Below are 19934 nucleotides of genomic sequence, written 5' to 3' on the forward strand. Positions count from 1 at the left end.
AAAGGCTTTCGGCAACAGCATACACATGACAATAAACACACATACACACAAACTCGTAAACGTCGCCCACCGAACACATAGACTCAGTTCATACTTATCACTGAGAAGAAATGGTACACTAACATACACACTCAACACAAGATGGTATTCACCTAGACGGGTCGAACGGGCTTCCTTCAACGGAAGAAGCGCCAAGAGAATAATAAATTTACAAACGGTCCTTAGTCGCATGTATATTCCAGTCAGGCAATGAAGATGTTAGGTTTTTGCAGTTCTTGCAGGAAGGTGTCGACGTCCTCTTACATTCAACACCTGGAATTTCCAAAAATTCACCCATCTGGTACTGACCAGGCTTAATGTTGCTTAACTTTGGTGATCTAACGAGAACCGATGTGTGAACGTGATTTTGCCGTATATGCACATTAATATAAACTGATCTTTATATCTATCAGCACGCGGCGCGAGCCGAAACAAACATGCATGCTCAATCTCGCCTTACAAACAAAAGGGATTTTCTTTCACCAGAACATTCTTGTGACTTGCTAAATATGCATATTATCATTTGTTGTCCTTAAACAATGGTCAATAAAAAAATTATTATTTTTTTTTTTTTTTACATAGGAGTCACCACCTATCAAGGCCCGGATACTACTCGAGAATAAGGTCATAGAGTGTACAGTAGTCAATGGGATAATATTGTAGTAACCGTTAGTAATGGAAATTTGTTAAATTGGATTACTTAAGGGGGCGGTTCATCAAGAATTTGTTTATGTTGGACTTGTATGGATATATTTTTTCGTTCCTTCTGGTATTGCCCTTTCTTCTTCTACTTCATTTTAACGTAAGATTACTTGTGAGCAAATATTTTTTTACCAAAAATTCTTGGGAAAAAAAAATTTGCAGACGACAGTTTATAAAAACAAAAAAATATATTGTTCAGTTTCTAGCGGGAATATTTAGTTTGATATGCAAGTCAAACGTAAAATGATATCTGTTTGTAATCTCAGAACAGTATTTGTAAACAGAATTATTTCGGTTGAAAAATTAACAGCGTGAGCTAAGTTACGTTTAACGCGCATAGTAAACATACCCAACTTTTTGAAAATTGAACAAGTGATTCTGTTTTCTTTGGGGTTTTTTATATAGATTCTAAAAGGCTAGTTCATATGTAATAGCGTTCCAACGACGCCAAAGTTAGACACAAAGTCATCGTGTGTGTGTGTGTGTGTGTGTGTGTGTGTGTGTGTGTGTGTGTGTGTGTGTGTGTGTGTGTGTGTGTGTGGAATATCCACCTTTCCAATAACGAGCACTCTGATAGGACATAAATAATGAAATATATATATATATATATATATATATTTATATATATATATATATATATATATATATATATATATAAGCTTTTCTAGTTAAGAAGAATCCATCCTTCACTGCCCGAGAACAGAACAGATACTACACTTTGAAATATTTGTTTGCAGAAAATATAAACAAAGTTACGTTTGAACAAATTAAACACAAGACCATTCAGAAGTGTAGGTAAAATAGATGTGGTTGGTCACCTTTCGTCACATATTTTTTTACAAAGTAATCACCTCTTATCAAGGCCCAGATGCCACTCGAGGATAAGGATTAAAGAGTGTACTGTGGTCAGAAGGACACTATCATAGCAATCGTTAAAAGGGTAAATCAGGTAAATTGGATTACTTAAGGGGAACGGCTAATGAAGAACTTGTTTACATTAGACTTGAACACGGCCATATTGTAGCCAGCTGGAAAGCAGGTAAACAGAAGAGAGTTCCACAAGTATGCAGTTCTAAAAAAGAAGCTTTGTTCGTGGAATCTACATTTAGGTCTAGGCACAGACAAGTAGTGTGGGAAATTATTGATAGTGGTTTCGGCCAGACGTTAAAACTGTTAAATTCCAATGTAGACCACTACTACAAGGTCCCCATCTCTAATATCAGGAGTTTACGTTCCAACTTTCTCGATGTTGAAATCCAACTACTGAAGATCAACCCTGGCCTGTTATTCTTGTATGAAACTGACCTTAAGCCAATTACTTTCTTAGCCGACTTCTCCATCAAAGGTTATGTTAACGTCATGTCCAAATCCGACCTTTCCGATCGACATAGACATGGCCTACATTAGAGATAGTTTCCCCTGTGACAGGAACATCTCCAAAGATAGCCCCAAATACCTCTACATGTGCTTTAGAGAAGAACTTAATCAGCACAGCATTTATATTTGTTCTACCGTCTCCACAGCGATGGAGTTGCAATCTTTGAGAGTATCGCTAAGCAAATTGATCATATGCCGTCTGTTCATCTATCAGCCAACATTCACGTCTGTGGAGATTTTGATCTTCACAATATTGAGTGGTTAGCCACTCAAATAAAATAGATGATCAAGGGAGATTTCGTCGTGATTTTTTCCTTGCTTATGACACAGATTTGAATGCCGCCACTCAGGTATCCGATGCTGACGGACAATTTACAAAAAACATCTAAAAAGATGTTTTTCTAACAACTTGCCCTGAACTGTGTTAATCCTCAGTTCTGCCCCCGATAGGATTTTTTGATCACTGGTTTGCGTTTTCGCACTTGCGCGTACCAAGATCGCCACCGGCGATAGCATGAGGGCTGACATTGCTTAGTGTCCGGAAAGCTACTTATTTACGTAAGGTTTGAATGCGATGTCCGTTTTCAGCACACTCTAAAGCCTATAGAAGTAATCGTTTTTAATGTAAAGGTGGAAACAAGGTAAAAAAAAACGTTTTATTTCTTTGTTTACATGATTGAATTTTCAGTAAAACAATAGAAATGACAAAAATTACCATTAACTGGTGAATATATAGTTGTTGCTTATCAGGATTCCTGATCTCCTGGTACTGTGAAAGTTACGTCGAGGATTCATGTAGAGTACGATTTATGGTTGCATCGCAGAAAATAGGGGTACATTTTGGGTCAAATAGAGAGGATTTACAAAATTGAAAATACGACTGGTCCTAAAATACATAAGTTCTGGTCGACTATGGGAATTTCCATCTTTTATAGAAATCCAAAATCTATATGAAAAATTTTCTTCGATTTATTTCTGAGATTTATTTATACTCATTTTTTTTTCTTTGAGGGGAGTAGTAAATACCGGCCATGAATGCTCTTTAGGCATTCAATGGCTACAATCCAGATTAAGTTCTCCTTTGGTGAGGAGGCAAGAAAATGCCTATTCTCAATTAAACTATATTTAAATATCACTATAATACTTAGTTTTGTTCATAAATAGACACCCACTCTATGATACTATGCGCCAGTTTAAAAAAATTGAAATTTGTACATCTGACTTTATATTTCATGGCTGGTGGTAAAGAGATACATCAGATTTGACTGCATAATCAGAAAGAGCACACAATTTTATATAAGAGTGCCAGGTTTCATGAGAATAGCTTGAAAAATAAATAAATGGTGGTGAAATTACCGAATTTCTTGAAATGTTGACGTCCGTAATTTAGCCCACTTTTTCTACAGAAAAATGTCCACGGAAAAAGCCTAAATTTTAGCGCTTAAAATTCTCATAACTTTTGATCTACTGATGGTATTTGCATAATTCAAACGGTTTTAAGCATCTTTTACACAGCTCTTTTCATGCAAGATAAAACAACAATTATCTAAAAAGAAAAAAATCAACTTGTAATGCTAATCTATGATCCCTCCTGGCCAGACTTTCATGAAAAACATTCGTCTAGCTGAAACCACTATCAATAACTTCTCACAGTCTTTATCTGTGCCTAAACTTAAATGTAGATTCCATGAACAAAGCTTCTTTCTTAAAACTGTACGCCTGAAGAACTGTTCCGTTTTCCTGCTTTCCAACTGACTACAATACAGTTGTCTTCAAGTCCAACATGAACAAATTCTTGATGAGCTATCCCCTAAAGTAATCTAATTTATCAAATTTCCACTACCAACGATGGCTGACATGTTCCTCTTGACTACTGTACACCCTTATCCTCGAGTAACCTCCGGGCCTTGATAAGTGGTGACTCCTTTGTAAAAAAAAAAAACATACCTCTCCGTCGAACAGTGTATCGATATTCTATGACTGACAGAGACGGTTTTCTAATGTTCATATCGGAACTACCTCTATGCTTTATGTTTAAAAATAATGCGACTGCTATAGTATCCGACTTAACTGAATGGTTAACCGTCGACATTGACAACTTCATACTTTCCAAGAAATTTCTAAAATCGAACAGCCAGTCGTGGTACACCTCTAAATGTGCTGCAACCATTGCTTAAAGAAATCCCTTCAAATTTGCTTTAAATGTAATCGATGTTTTTAAACCATAGTCGCCTATACAACTGCCCGAAATCACTGCAAAATAATTATAGAGTCATATGCTCAGTCCAGCAAGTTCAAAGTAGAACAGAGGCTTGGCTCCTCTGAGTTTTAGCGAATAACAAACAAGGTCCTGAACAAATGCGCGTTTTCTATCTCGACCATCACCAACGGGCCAGAGGTGATTTCGTCAGCATCTAACAAAGCAAAACTCTTTGTAAAGATCTTTGCATCAAACTCCTCTATGCGATAAGGGTCTCCTACTTTCCGAATTTCTTCCCGACCGAAAATAATCTAAACCACATCGAATACTCAAGACGTTGCTACACCTAGCAAGTACCTTGATGCCAGCAAAGAAATTTGTTCTGGCAATATTCCAGTCATAGTGCTCAATAAACTACAACTGGAACTAGCAGCCATCTGTCAAAGCTATTCAATCGATGCCTAAAGGGAAAATACTTCCTAAGACCTTAAAAAATCTCGTTAGTTTGCCCAGTATTTAAAAACATTAGAGATCGTTTTCTGCATTTCAGTACGGACCAATTACTAAAATAATTTTCTACGTGCCATGGGTAAGTTGCTTGAATCCGTGATAAATAGAGAAATTGTCAACTACCTCAGCACAAACAACCTACCCAGTGACAAGTAATATAGTTTCTGCCCTGCGAGATCTACAGTTGATGTACTAACAGTAATCTCACATAGGATTATTGAATCTACCGATGGGGGTTTTCACACTAGAACAAGAGCTTTTGACATATCAAAAGCGTTTGATATGGTGTGGCATAAAGGTTTACTTCACAAGATCTCTAGCTGTGGAATATCTGGAAATGTCTTCTCAACCATCAAATTCTTTTTCTCTGATATATACAAGTAGTCGTCGATGAGCAGAAGTTCGAAGCTCAAAGTATCAACGCTGCTGTACCTCAAGGATTCATTCTGGGTCCAACTCTCTTTCTCATCTTCGTCAATGATCTCCCAGATCACATTCTAAGTGTATCTGTCGACATATATGCAGACGGCACTTTAAAGGGCAATAACGACCCAAGATGTCTCTGAGTCCCTCTCCTCCGATCTTGAGCACGTGGTTCAATGGGGTCAAGGGCGTTTGGTTAATTTTCACACATCAAAATTAAGCTTTTATCTTTTCACTGTCAATGCTCTGGTTCCCACTTTGCCCCAATGAATGGCTCTCGTCTCAAAAAAGCACCCTACTTCGACAACCTCTGGGACTGACCTTCACCCCTGGCCTGAAATGGAAAACTTACATCAAATCTATCGCCAAGGCTACTGGAAAAATAGTTGCGTCATTCTACTGCTCCAGAAGGTATCTCACTCCCGACGCAGTCTTCGATTTGTATAAAAGCCAAATACGCCTTAAAATGCCACATCTGGACAGGAACTGCTCGGAGTATTTTATCCTGCCTTGACTGAGTTAAAAACCGTTTTCGAAATCTAGTAGGAGATGCCCTTTTCTCCTCTCTCCATCTTTTCTATTGAAGAGACATTGCGTCCTGTCTACACTTTATCGTTATTTTGATAGAAAGTGCTCATCTGAGCTTCAGTCTATGGTCTGGAACTTTTACTAAAAGCACACGTCTAGATACAACAACTACCAAAAATTGTCCTTATTCTCTATCAGCGCCTAAATCTAAGAAAAAATTCCATGAAAAAAATGTCTTTCCTAGAACCGTTCGCCTGTGAAATCTGTTCCGCTGACTACAATATGGGCGTCTTCAAGTCCAATGTAAACAAGTTCTTGATGTCCCGCTCCCTAAAATAATCAAAATCTACCGTATCTCCACCACAAACATTACGCTGTTGTTTCAATAACTACTTTACACTTATTAATCCTTGTCCTCGAATGGCCTTTGAGCCCTGATAAGCGTTGACTGCCATGAAAAGAAATGTCTATATACAATAAATTCCATTTAAAAGAAATATATAGTGAGGGAAAACAGAGGATAAAAAGTTTACTTAGTAAGACCCTCTCAGCCCTTTCTAAATAATATATCGCTGACTGTTTTCCGGTTTGTTCTGAAACAAAATGGGGAGTGGGCATCTTGGGTCTTTCTATGGGTAGTGAAAGTCCGGAAGCCAAGAAAGCTGAAAAATTACTCCTTAATCGATAGTAATAAGATTTTATTTGGTAATAATAATATTTTATCTGGTCATCGAATCAGGATCAGAATGTAATATCTGTTCTGTTAAGTTCTCAGGGGTGCGATCCTCCCATGCATTACCTCAGCAGAAAGGAGACGCGTTGGATTCATCGCCTACCGTTTGTCTCCCGCTAGGGAATGCCGACATGTACAACCAGTTAATTTTTATGGGTAATTTGTGGCGTTCAGAAATGACCATACCTCAAATTAACCTCCACTTGATGTCGCATTTAGTCCTTTCGTTGGCAGGTAGTTACTTATGTCCCTCATATGGCTGCAGATGTGACACAAGGGTAAGAAAATAAGATTGGAGAGCCAGAGCCCTAGAGGAGGATCCCTTTGGTCAGCAAAAGATATCTGGGCATCACCACTGGCATTCCCTGGTGAGTGCGCCTCAGGCGTCTAAGCATTAACGTCTGGGGGGTTGAACCTCCTAGAACTTCACAAGACTACCAACATATCACAGTCAACAGGGAAGAGGTCATTTTAAAAAAAAAATGATCAACACTTTGTTGGTAAGGGAAAATCCTGGATAGGAAATACACGATAAATTTACAGAATAGTGCGTTTGTAGGGCAGTTGGGGGTGGTGAGGAAAAGAACGTGTCCTATGTATCCGCCAGAAATTTTATGTGAAGAATTAAAAATTTAAAAAAGAGAAAAATATGAGAAAGAGAAGCAAGAAAGAAATGAATAAAAAATAAAATAAAAAGCAGGATTATTGTGGAAAATAGAACTCATGGCACAATTGTTAAAAGCGTTGATTAACCATCAATTCTAATTGACAATCCTCTGGAGGCTGACGGCTCAATCCTCGCCTGCAGTGAATTATAAAAATGAACATCTGGTTAGGAATGATGAAGCGAGAATGGATTTATTAAAGGGTCCAGTTCTAAATTCCGTACAGGTTCCCGAATTTCACGTAAAGATAGCTAAGTTTGAAAATTTGCATCTGAAGAAGGTCGGAGGTTATGTCGAGTCAAAGGTTATGGCAAATAACAACCAAGATGAGAATAGCAGGCCAAATAACACATATGTGAGGAAGGGAGGGGGTTAACGAGGCCTCAAAACGAGCAGGGCATATCGTAAGTTGTAAACGTGTTCTTTCTTTTTCTTATCGCGGCAACGCGAATAATCAGAGAGAGAGGGAGAGAGAAAAAAACTAAGCGTGGGTCAAATTAAGGTGAAGTTACGTCTGATACAAACTACGCGCACACACATGATAGTTATAAAAAAAAAAGCCGAAGGGAAAGTCGAGGAAATAAAAGCGATAAAGAAAAAGGAAAGAATGATGCGAGAGGTGTGTGTGTGTGGGGGGGGGAGGCCAGTATTAAATGAGGTTCGTTCTTTTGTCTTTCAGTCCTACAAAAAGGCATCGGTAACGCGAAATAACGGAGCGCAAAAACAACAAACTATGGCTGCAGTATTACTCCAAGGAAAATCCGAAATAATTTTAATGAAGTAAGTATTATTGCAGTTTTACTTAAACCTTTATTTATCATTTATTTTGTTTTGTTTTCGTACTCGAAAAATCTCACTCTCTGAAATGTTCATTTTCGAACAGGGTTTTTTTTACATAGTTCTTATTGTTTGATTTATCGGACTCGGACTACTGTTGTCGTCTTGAGTATCATTTTCACAATATTTCGGTCGATGTAGCCTCCGACTTTCTTCAGGTGCATCTTGTCGAGCCCATGAATTTTTCTGTCGAACTCTGGAATCTTTCTTCGAACTCGGGAATCTCTGTCGAACTCGGGAATTTGCACAGAATTTCGAACGCAACCTTCAACCTCTAGAAAAGTGTTACTTTACAACTGAATTTAACAAGTACTTTATCCACTACGCCACGGATCCTTGCGGACAATTCTAGTGTGAATTTTAGGAGCCTTAAACCTATTTTATTTCTATAAGGTCGAAGGTTACACCGACCGAAACGTTGTGGAAATAACACAAGATGAGAATAGTAGTCCGAAGAATTCAACTTTTTTTGCTTTTTTTATGCACGAAATAATCAATCCTCATCCAAGAAATTCAGAAACATAAAGGGTTCGTTTGCATAGCTTTAACCACCATTTTTTTTTTCTTTTATTTCGTTGTCTATATCTACTCGCCATTGCCCGGGGGTCTTTTTTACTTTCATTTTTGTGCACCCCCTCTCTCTTTCTTCCCCCCCCGCCTCTCTCTCTCCCCCTCTCCCTCTCTCTCTCTCCTTTAAACTACATCCTATTTTTCACCAAATTATTATTATATTACATTTTTTTAACTCTTATTCACACCAAGAGAAAGTACAATTCCACTTGGACGTAAGGGGTTACTATCTAGAACCATGTCTACATCGGCATTATGTAGGGAGTTGAGCAGCAAGATATGTGCTCACGTTACATTTAAACTTCTGCGTGATGTACAGTCAGGGACGCAGATGATTTTGAAAGATAAATTTAATTAATATTGTATTTTGTATCAACTTATTAATTGGATCAAACTGTTATAATATTATAACTATTTTTGTTAATACACTTTTTTTATTGTTATTTCTATTGATAAAATTATTGAATAAATTATAAAGATTTTCGTAATGGAAGAATGCGAAAGAAAAATCTGTTTAGGCATTAAAAGTAGTTTTATGTTTTTGTTTTGTTTATATAAAATTAGAAATCATTTCCATTAAAAATCCAGTTAGCATTATGCATCTAAAATTAAGAAAGATACGCTTGAAAAGTGTCACCGTTATGCGAAGAAGCCAAAGCGAAAGAAAATGGGCACCGAATTTGAACTGATGCCATGTTTATCTGACAACGAAACTTGAATTTTTTACTTGAAATGATTCCTTATACTATTTATTAATAATAATATAATTTAATAATATTTAACCAAAACAAAAAAATTAAACTACTTTTAATGCTAAACATAGTTTTTCTCGCGTTCTTCCTTGACTGCGATCTTTATAAATTACCAATTATTAGATATAAATAACTTTCTAAACTTTCAATGAGGATTTGTTGAGAATTCTAAAATCAGAAATAGTTTTCCATTCAACAGTTTAAATACTTCAAAAGTTCTTTCAAATTTCGAACTTTACATCTAATATGTTATTCTTATAAATAAAGGATTAAAATTACAGACTAGAAATTGATATGCGTTGTCGTTGTGGCGGATTTAGTTGCGCAATCATTATGTTTGTTTGTTTGTTTTTTTCTAAAAAAAATATTTAGAAAATTTGCTTTCATTTTTATTTCAATAAATAAAATAATCGGTTAATATAAAAAAAGTGTAAGTGACGTAGTCCCGGAAAACACACACGCACACGCACACACACACACACACACACACACACACACACACACACACACACACACACATACACACATACACACGGCCTAGATTTGTTAGCTTTTGGTGCCGATGGGAGACAAACACAGCTGATATATGTTTCTGTCCAAGGATGCAATAAAAAACTAAGCCCTATGTAAAGAGCAAACAAATTTTTTTCTAGTAAAATTTTACGGGTAAAGGATCCATACACATGAAGGACACGCTCAAGTTAATACCAGTATAGCATTTGTTTTGTCCTTGGTCAGAAGAGGAGAAATCTTTCTTGACTGAGACATTTTAAAAATATTTTCGTTATATCTAGAATGCTCCTTTAGAAGAAGTTGTATAAATCCCGCATAAAAACGACCTTTTGCCTAACTTGATAAAGAGACAAATAAACAGAAACGCATGTTTTTTTACAGTGTTAATCGAATTTTTATATAATGATTTTAGTCAATATATAAAAGTGTTTGTTATTGTTTTGTTGATAGATCTTACGAATGAATTAAAAACCGCTTGTGTGCTCCAACTTCCAGCCCTGAACCCCATATTACAATTTTATTCTCTTCTTTTGTTAATTTCTATTACTTTTAAGACGTTGTGCTACTTATGGGTGTCCGGCGCGAACGCAGACCTCCACAATGATATATTTATATATGAATAATCATAATATCGAATTGAATTACCCGCAACATTTTATTAGAAAAAAACGTGTTTGCTCTTGACATAGGGCTTAGTTTTTTATTGCATCCTTGGACAGACACATATATCAGCTGTGTTTTGCTACCCTTGGCACCAAAGCCAACAGAATCAAGGCCATTGTTGAAGATGGCTTGTTCCCTGTCTCTAGTCATATGCAGTTCTGGAAGGTCGACCCTCCCGAGCATTACCTTCTCCCTTTGAAAAGAGATTAATTTATTGCTATATGTAACTTCCGACCTTCGCCAGGTGTAAAAATCACCAGTGCATAGCTACCCTCTTTTTTCCTGCCAAAACATGGCGACCTTTACACCAGACAAAGGTCAGAGGTCACATCAACCGAAACGTTGTGTAGATAACACTTAAAATGAGATAAATTGTTCGATTAACGTAAATCAAGCTCTCTCAAAGTGAACTCCATTGAGCCGTGGTGCCCCGTGAGTGAAGCAGCTGAGGGGCCCCGGAAGCCCTTTCTACAGAAGGCCAAATGCCTTATATAGAAAAATTAAATGGCTGCAAATATTTAATTTTATCTTTTTTTTTATTGGAATATGATATACAATTTTTTATTAATAAAAAAATCCAGAAGCATAAAATAATTGGATTGTTTTTAAACCAATAATTTAGAGTATGAAATTAAATCTGTCAAAATGCACTTGAGTTTCTTCCTAATGAAGTAAGCCATTTTATTTATTCATTTTTATTCATTTATTTTATTTTAATTATTTGCGTATAGTTGTACAATGAAGGCGAATGCATTAATTCGTGATCCTTTGGTAGGAATTTGAAAGTCTTTGAGCTGTTGAATATAAAACCGTCTCAGTCTTTAAAAAGTTTAGAAATTCCTGACGAAAGTTTTGAAAAGTTCTCAAATATTTTATGTCCAATAACACTACTACTACTACTACCACTACTACTACTACTACTAATAATAATAATAATAATAATAATAATAAGAAGAAGAAGAAGAAGAATAACAACAACAACAACAAAAATAAATACTGATAATAATAATAAAAAGATTTAAACGTTAATGTCGCCAAATTATTTACATTTTTTTAATAATTTAGCTCAATTATTTGAGATGCTGCCAAAATAATTAAATGTAACTTTCACATTTTTATTTAAAAAAATGTAACTTTTATTTAAAAAAATGTAACTTTTATTTTAAAAAATGTAACTTTTCTCTCCTTTTAAAAACAAAACTACGCCGACAATTTCGTTTCTTAGATTGAGAAGTGAGACCCACATTCATCGAATAATTTCTTTCATTTCTTTTTTATATAAAAAAAATCAATTTTTCATTCGTTACTTCATAAAATACACACGTTATCTTAATAAATATTTAATAGAAGTGGCAAAAAAGTCGATTTCTGTCACCTAAATTATTTATATTTTGGGGGATTCTTCAGATTACTGTCTTATATTGAATGTTATTTACACACAACGTTACGGTCGATGTAACCTCCGGTCTTCTTCAGATGTACCGTATCGAATTCTGGAATCTTTCTTTCGAACTCAGGAATCTGCACTGAATTTAGAACGGAACCCTTTTATTTAACCCACCAAGTTAGCATGATTACATTTCATTAATCACAACTAGGCAGAAGTCTTATATAATTTGAATGTTACTTTGTGTTTTAGTTTATATTTCAAATATTATGCTATTATTTATTTATAAAATTATTTATTACATTAATATATATGTTTATTTTATTTTTTATTTTATTTTCTTTCTTTTTTTCTTTTTTTCTTTATTTATACGTAATATTTATTGTTATTCAGGTTTACTTTGGCAAATATTGTGGCTTGGGAAACTATACTTTTGGTTAGACATTTATTTTGAAGTAGGAAGAGTGTGCGGGATATACAGTTGCATTTATCTCTCTTAGATTTCAAAACCAGATATTATGACAGTAAAAGCACATTCAATAACAAAAAAAACACTGAATTAAAACAACACTAGCAAAGAAATACTGAAAACTCAAAAAAGTGGACATTCGCTGATAAGCAAATGGAAAATAGTAAGACAAGTAGTAGGATCCATGTACATTATGCCTGAATGAGAAAATCGCTATCCTATTCTTTAAAGAACGCAATCATCTATTAAACTGTATGAGAGAAATAGCGAACAACTGTGTGCACAGGATAAACTTTGCTCTAGGATAGCTATACATAAATAATTTTAAAACAGACAATAACAATAAAAAAAAATAAATACTGTACATTTGTTCTGTAAGTGCCCGACCATTGGTTGATTAGGATGGGCACAATTACAACTAAGAAGCTGATTTTCTTACTAGAAAACTACATACCATCAAATTATATAAAAATGCGCGATAACCACAACTTTTCGCATAAGCTTGATGAATTCTTACAAGGATAAAACGCAGAATATTCTGTGTAGCTTAAATAGCAGTATATATTTTCATAACTTATATATATATATATATATATATATATATATATATATATATATATATATATATATATATATATATATATATATAACGGGGGAGCCAAAAGTAGATGGACAGGTTAGGGTAATAATTATAATAAAGAATTGCATTAATATAACTGATACATAAACCTATTCAAAATGCTGTCAACTTTTGGTTCACACTGTGTGTATATATATATATATATATATATATATATATATATATATATATATATATATATATTTATTTATATATATTAATGAAATCAAAAGGGGTGTAGTGTTTACCTGATATACGCAATGATAAACTTCAAATTAATATAAATAACAGTATTCATATATAGATAATTTAATCCCAACCGAATAAAAAAGCTCAATACACAATAAAGAGTAGAGCTTATTATAAAAGAAAGAAAATTAAAACTGTAAGCTGACATTTACAATCAAAATTTATTGTTGGATTAAATACTCCAAAAAACAATTCACAAAGTCCTGATTCCGCGGAATTTCAAAGAATGCTATTCTTGTTATTCTTCTCATCAGAGGACATAAAGAAATGAGCAAACTATATTTGTAGCAATGCTAGAATTTGCTAGTTATGGCATTAAGTGAAACCGCAATCTATTGTAGTAATAAATTGCCAAAAAAAGAAGTGCAAAAAATGTTGGATATGTAAAAAAAAATATTAAAACAAACCACGCATAATATTTCAGCTTGCATGAAAATTCTCTCAACTTGATCTGAAATGCGAAAATAGTTCTTTAGAGAGTTAAAATAAGTCCAGCGTGACGATGCATATAATCCGATTTAAAAGTTTTCAAAACGGCTGAAAAAATGAAAATTGTTTTTTTTTTTTCAGACAGTGCAGTAGCCAAAAGAGAAGTCGAACTCTAGTCAAATGGGACCGAGCAATATAATACAAATATAATTTTCTCAGTTTTTTATGTCCTCCTACAGTTTTAATTTTCTTTGTCATATATATATATATATATATATATATATATATATATATATATGCGCACGCGTGTGCGTGTGTGTGTGTGTGTGTGTGTGTGTGTGTGTGTGTGTGAAGTATAATATTGAATATCTGACGTCATCTTAGGGATTTTTCTGATGCTTATCTATTTGTCTTATAAAATCTCTACTTAAGTATTGACCTCTTTTGAACATTTATTAATTTTACAGTTTAATAACATTTTAACTTATTTAATCTCCTATACAATTAAAAGACTGCAGAAATTCCCCTCTGGACTAAACTATATGCCACATATAAAATCAATACATCTAGCCTAATAGCCACTATCTTGTGTAGCTGTTGAACACCATTATAGACACATTCAGTCATTATAATAAATGCTACACTGCGTCCGATGAGCAAGGCTATCACAATCGCAACATCTTTACGGGAACACTGCTACCAGTTGTCACCAGGAAAAATTTAACATTTTCCAGAGAGTGTGTTAAACTGATCGTAACTGGCCCAAAAATGCATTAACATAACATAATCTTTCCGATTTCCGATCATAAATAAAAACGTCTCCTTCTTAAATGCCGGCCATTCTGATTGGCTCCGCTCTAATAATTCTCATATTCTGGAATCTAATACTACGCCTCATAAACAAAAGTTTACTAAAAGTACAATATAACATACGTAACTGACATATTACTTGTCACATCGTCAAGTTCGTTTCATGCTTAGGTCGTTACTGTCTTGTGTGTACGTTTTGTACTTCACAATTCGCTGAGCGTTTGCTTTAAACATGAACAAATCTTAAAATATTGTATTGAGAACAAAAAAACTTATTATAGTTCATGTATGTATTTGTTTGTGTGCGTCTTTTCAAAAAATAGAACTTTTGTTGTTAAAACAATTGCAAAATGATAAATGTATGCAACTTTTAGTGAAATAATATATATATATATATATATATATATATATATATATATATATATATATATATATATACACTCAGTAAATTTACAATACATTTTTATTTATATTGTATTTCGGTTTAAACAAACCGAGCCACAGCAATGTGTGGCCAGATACAGTTAGTTATATATATATTATGCATGCATATTATATATGCCTAATATATATATATATATATATATATACTAAGAAAAATACCCGTCGTTGACTGGGTTCAAAAGCAGCCTACAGAAAATGGACTCTGATTTATGAAAGTATGATAGGTTATGAAATGGAAGGATTGTAAAGAGATAGCTTCGAATTTGAAGGTATCAAAACCAATGCAAAATATGACGAAAGTAAAAATAAAATAGATAAACCCCATAATTTATTATACCATACCTGTTCACACTGAAACACTTATCACAATATTCTGTGGATCTATATTAAAAAACCTTGTTAAACTTTGTGACATATTTCCATTCTATAGAGATCAGGCGCGAACGGACACCCCATAATTTTATTATACCATATTTCTTCAAACTGAAACATAATTATCAAAGAATACTTACGCAGATAGATATGAAAAGTCTTTATTAAAGTCTGTGCCTATTTCCATTCTATGGAGGCCAGGCACGAACGCAGACCCCACAATTTTATTATACCATCCCTATTTAAGTTAAAACATACTTATCAAAGTATTCTTATGTACATCTATATCAAAAATACTTGTAAACATTTTTTTTTTAATTTATAAATTTTTTATTTCCATACTTTATGGACCAGGCGCGTACACAGACCCCACAATTTTAATGAATCATCATTATGCCAGATCAAACATACCCATTCCTGTATCTCGATATATCTATCATTATATGTGATCAGTTTTTTAAAATAGTCAACGATAGAGGAGCCTATTCGTGACCAGACACACACACAAAGACGTTCAGCTTTATATTATAGATATATATATACTTCAGAATAAAAGTATCTAACAATCAGCTGGTGTGGAAACCTGTGATTATAAGATTTACAAGATATTATTGGCAGTAATCTATATATATAAAAGCCAAACGTCTGTGTGTATGTATGTTTGTTTGTAACGCTAAAACTTTTGAAAGACGGAACCAAACTTGACAAATTTGGTATCATATCGAAGCCCCATCACCCGGATGACAAATATCGAAATTTCACGTCAAACGGACCACTAGAAGTTGGTCAACTGATCAGTTATCTTCGAGGGGGGCCCCCAAAAAAACCTGTCATTATCTATATATATAAAAGACAAATGTTTGTTTGTAACGCTAAAACTTGAGATGAAAGATTCCTCGCCCCTAAGAATAAAACATATGTTCAATATCTGCTTTTGTTTTTTCATTGTTTATACGGTCCCGAGCAACGCCGGGTAGCCCTGCTAGTATTCTATAAGTCTTATCCCACCTAAATAAGAATTGCAAGATATACAAGATAGAGCAAATAAATCAAATTTTAGTCATTCAATGAATTTAAACATTTATGACGTGAAATGTTTGAGTTTTAGATCAAAAGATTTTTATTATATTATTTGTATTATTCTATATAAGACAATGAATACATTAGAAATATTTTAGAAATATTTATTTATGCGTTCAAATATTTCTAATGTATTCTTTGTCTTATATAGAATAATAAAAATCTTTTGATCTGAAACTGGAACATTTCACGTCATAAATTTTTAAATTCATTGAATGACTAAAATTTTATATATATATGAAATATATCGGGATATGAAATATATCGGATATATATATATATATATATATATATATATATATATATATATATATATATATATATATATATATATATATGAAATATATCAGGACTTACTATATATATATGGACATTATATATACATATATATATATATTATGGTTTCTATAAATTGATGTATTTAGCCTTATTATTACTCTAGTAGATCAAAATAATTTGGGTACAAATAATGCGATAATATGTGGTTTCTGCTTTCACTATCAAAAAAGAAAATTGGTAACCTTTAAACCTTTCCTATGTGCCTACTGACATGTGTGCAATGGGGTACATGTCACGAGTAGAAAACTTTGGAAATGAATAAAAAAATGTTTTCCAAAGATTACAGGAGCAGAGTGTGAGATTTTTCATGCAACTCTTATCTCGTAATTATAATTATCAGAATTTATGAAATAGAAAAAGAGGAGAAAGTGACGTTTGTTGAAACACATTTTACAGAATTATTTTAAGTTTGACATAATTTTCTCGGCTATAAATCCAGGCGTTATAAATTCGGTTAATAAATCCTCCAAGCGGTTTTGCAGATCTGTGTAAATATTTATTCTTGCCATGCTCTTCTGTAGATGTTCCAACATACCTAGTTTTTCTAAGGCCTCTTTTTTTCTAGTTAGAAAGACATCGGGTATTTACAGGAAGGAACACTTGTGAAGTGAAAGTGGAATGGACTGGATTCGAACTTAGCACACCCAAGTTATCAGTCCGTGTCGTTAGCCATTTAGCCACAGTCACCACTCAGTACATGAATGATTATATGTAAATATTTCCATCTTACACCAACGAATGTTTGTCTTTTGTATACAGGATTATATAGGTAGGAAACACACTTAATTTTGGATAAACCAGGAAGAAACCCGATTTAGTTTATTGCCTGTGCGTATTTCGACGCGTTATCTACCATTCTAAGTTTAAGATGGGCACGAGTATTACCATTAGAAACACTAACGTACACTCTCTGTCGAAAACGACGGAAAAACAAATATGTTCCGCTAGTGTTCGCAGTGATACTCATATAAATCATAGAACTACGTCAGCAGTCTCTTTCTCATACGAATATCTAAAAATTAACCAGCGATTTTATGCTAATTTATATTTCAAAATAGATGGTTAATTTTAATAGTTTATTTATATATAAACGTCACTTTGTTTGCGGGTGTGTCTGGGAGTGTGTGAGTTCGTTTCCTAGGCTGGGCCGATTTTGTTTTAGAAATTTCACACAAATGTACTTTATGTCTGGAAGTCTTCTGAGATTGGTTTTGCATCAGAAAATCGATAATCGAAAAAGTCCGATTAAAGAAGCGGCAGTCCGATTTTGATCAAAGTTTACACCCTTATACAGTCTAACATCACAAGTGTATTTGCGAAGTTTTATTACCGCATAAGCAGAATATAGGTACTGGCAAAAATGAACGAGTAAAGATAGGGGGACATAGTTTTGAAAGCCGATTTATCAAATTTTTTTGTAGGTTTCTGACTACTTTTTGATTGTATTTGAAAGATTAAAGACTAAAGTTAATTTCCTAAAGGAAAAAAAATATTTGTACATGTGAAAAAAAAAGTTATGAAAAATGTTTTCACAGCGAGCTAACCAATTCAGCTAAATTTTGAAGTTAAATAAATTAATTGTAAAAATCCTTAAAAGATAAATATTAATTTTCTGGGTCTATTTCAAAGATAAATAGTAAAACAATGTCCTAAGATATTGAATTAAATAATTAAAAAAAAACTTGTTTGCACAAAAAATAGCTTGATTAACTCAACATGCGAGGGATTCTGCCTTTCGTAGAATCGCAACAAACGGAAGTTTTGTAAACACGGATTATACGGAAAACCAAAATTTAAGCCAGTCGACAGGCTCTCTGAAAATGACGTCATGTAATTCAAAGGAGGGAGGAGGTACTAGTTTTCTTTTTTTCCCCCTAGACGCGCATCCGTACATTCATATCCTGAACGTTTGTATCATTTTTACCATTTTTTAATTTAATTATTTTTCTATGTTCCTGTTTTTAAATTAAATTTTTAAATTATTTTTCAAGATTATATAAAAATTATGTTATGCTGAAAGTTTCATATTCATGCAAGCAAAGGAAAAAATTAAAATCGTACATATAAAAATTATGCGAAACCTGTAATTAAAAAAAAACAAGTAGAAATATTTTTTTGCAATTATAATTTTGTGTGTCAAAATATTAAATAAACAATATTTAATTCAATGATAATATCAGTAGTTCGAGAAATGAATTTTTCTTCGACTTATATCGAATTCATTAATACGGACTGTAGTGGCATTTTTCGTAATGTTCTTGTAAAAATTAAATATTTTTTTAATTGTTTTAATTTACGATGTTTTATTTTCATTAAAAACAAAGCAAAAATAAATTCATTCATTTTTTTTACTACTGAAAACAATAACTTTAGTAAGGGTATTTTTCGTTTAAACAAAATAATGCACTTCACTAAGATTTAAATAAAAATAATGCGTTCATTATATACATTTTTTTTTTTACATGGGTGTCACCACTTATCAAGGCCCAGAGGCCACTCGAGGATAAGGGTTAATAGGTATACATTAGTCATTGTGATTTTAGCATAGTAAACAGTGGGAATTTTGTAACTTGGATTACTTAGGGGGACGATTCAATTAGAACTTGTTCACATTGGACTTTTTCTTTTTTTTTTTTCATAGGCATCAACACATTATCAAGGCCGATAGGCCACTCAAGGATTCCGTGATCATTATTTGATAAATACTGAAAATTTAATTAAAATTGGTTATTAACTGATTTTTGGTGAATTTTCAAGTAAGTGGGGGGGGGGTAAAAATTCTTATACATTTTGAGCATCGACATTCGTTTTACACGTACCTAGCAGAATGGCATGGCGTATAAAATCCGCAAGCGGTTCATCGGGGAGACAAGGGCGCGTTCTAATTGAATATTTTTGTTAAGAGCACAATTGAACTAAGATACTTGACTTTTGTATTTTAAATTTTAATTCACGCCATTATATAAAAAATAATTTTATAAAATCAAAAGTAAGCTACAACGCATGAAATTGCGGAGAGGCATGTGAAGCTTCTTACCGGTGCACCGCGGTGGGTCCCCGACTAGAGCAGGCAATCAATCGATTTGATTGAAAAATGGGTGATTTCGTCGTAGTAGACGTGTAGAATATTCGTTGATTCTCATTCAGTCCCGAGCAACATTGGGTCTCCCTGCAAGTTTATTGTAGACGAGGTATTTTCCAAATATTTCTATGACTTGTTACTG

The 19934-nt window shown here is 33.5% G+C and overlaps 1 protein-coding gene across 1 annotated transcript in view; it reads left to right on the forward strand.

Annotated features, from left to right (window-relative positions):
• Positions 1 to 7625: 7625 nt before the first annotated feature.
• Positions 7626 to 19934, forward strand: part of LOC145295891 (uncharacterized) — a 163690-nt gene continuing 151381 nt past the window's right edge. The window contains exon 1 of the mRNA XM_080141644.1: positions 7626 to 7957. Coding sequence (XP_079997770.1) covers positions 7716 to 7957 — 242 coding nt within the window. The 5' untranslated portion in view covers positions 7626 to 7715. The remainder of the gene's footprint in view (positions 7958 to 19934) is intronic.

Source organism: Euprymna scolopes, chromosome 16, assembly GCF_053919585.1.
Source record: "Euprymna scolopes isolate OS-2025 chromosome 16, ASM5391958v1, whole genome shotgun sequence".
Taxonomy (NCBI): domain Eukaryota; kingdom Metazoa; phylum Mollusca; class Cephalopoda; order Sepiida; family Sepiolidae; genus Euprymna; species Euprymna scolopes.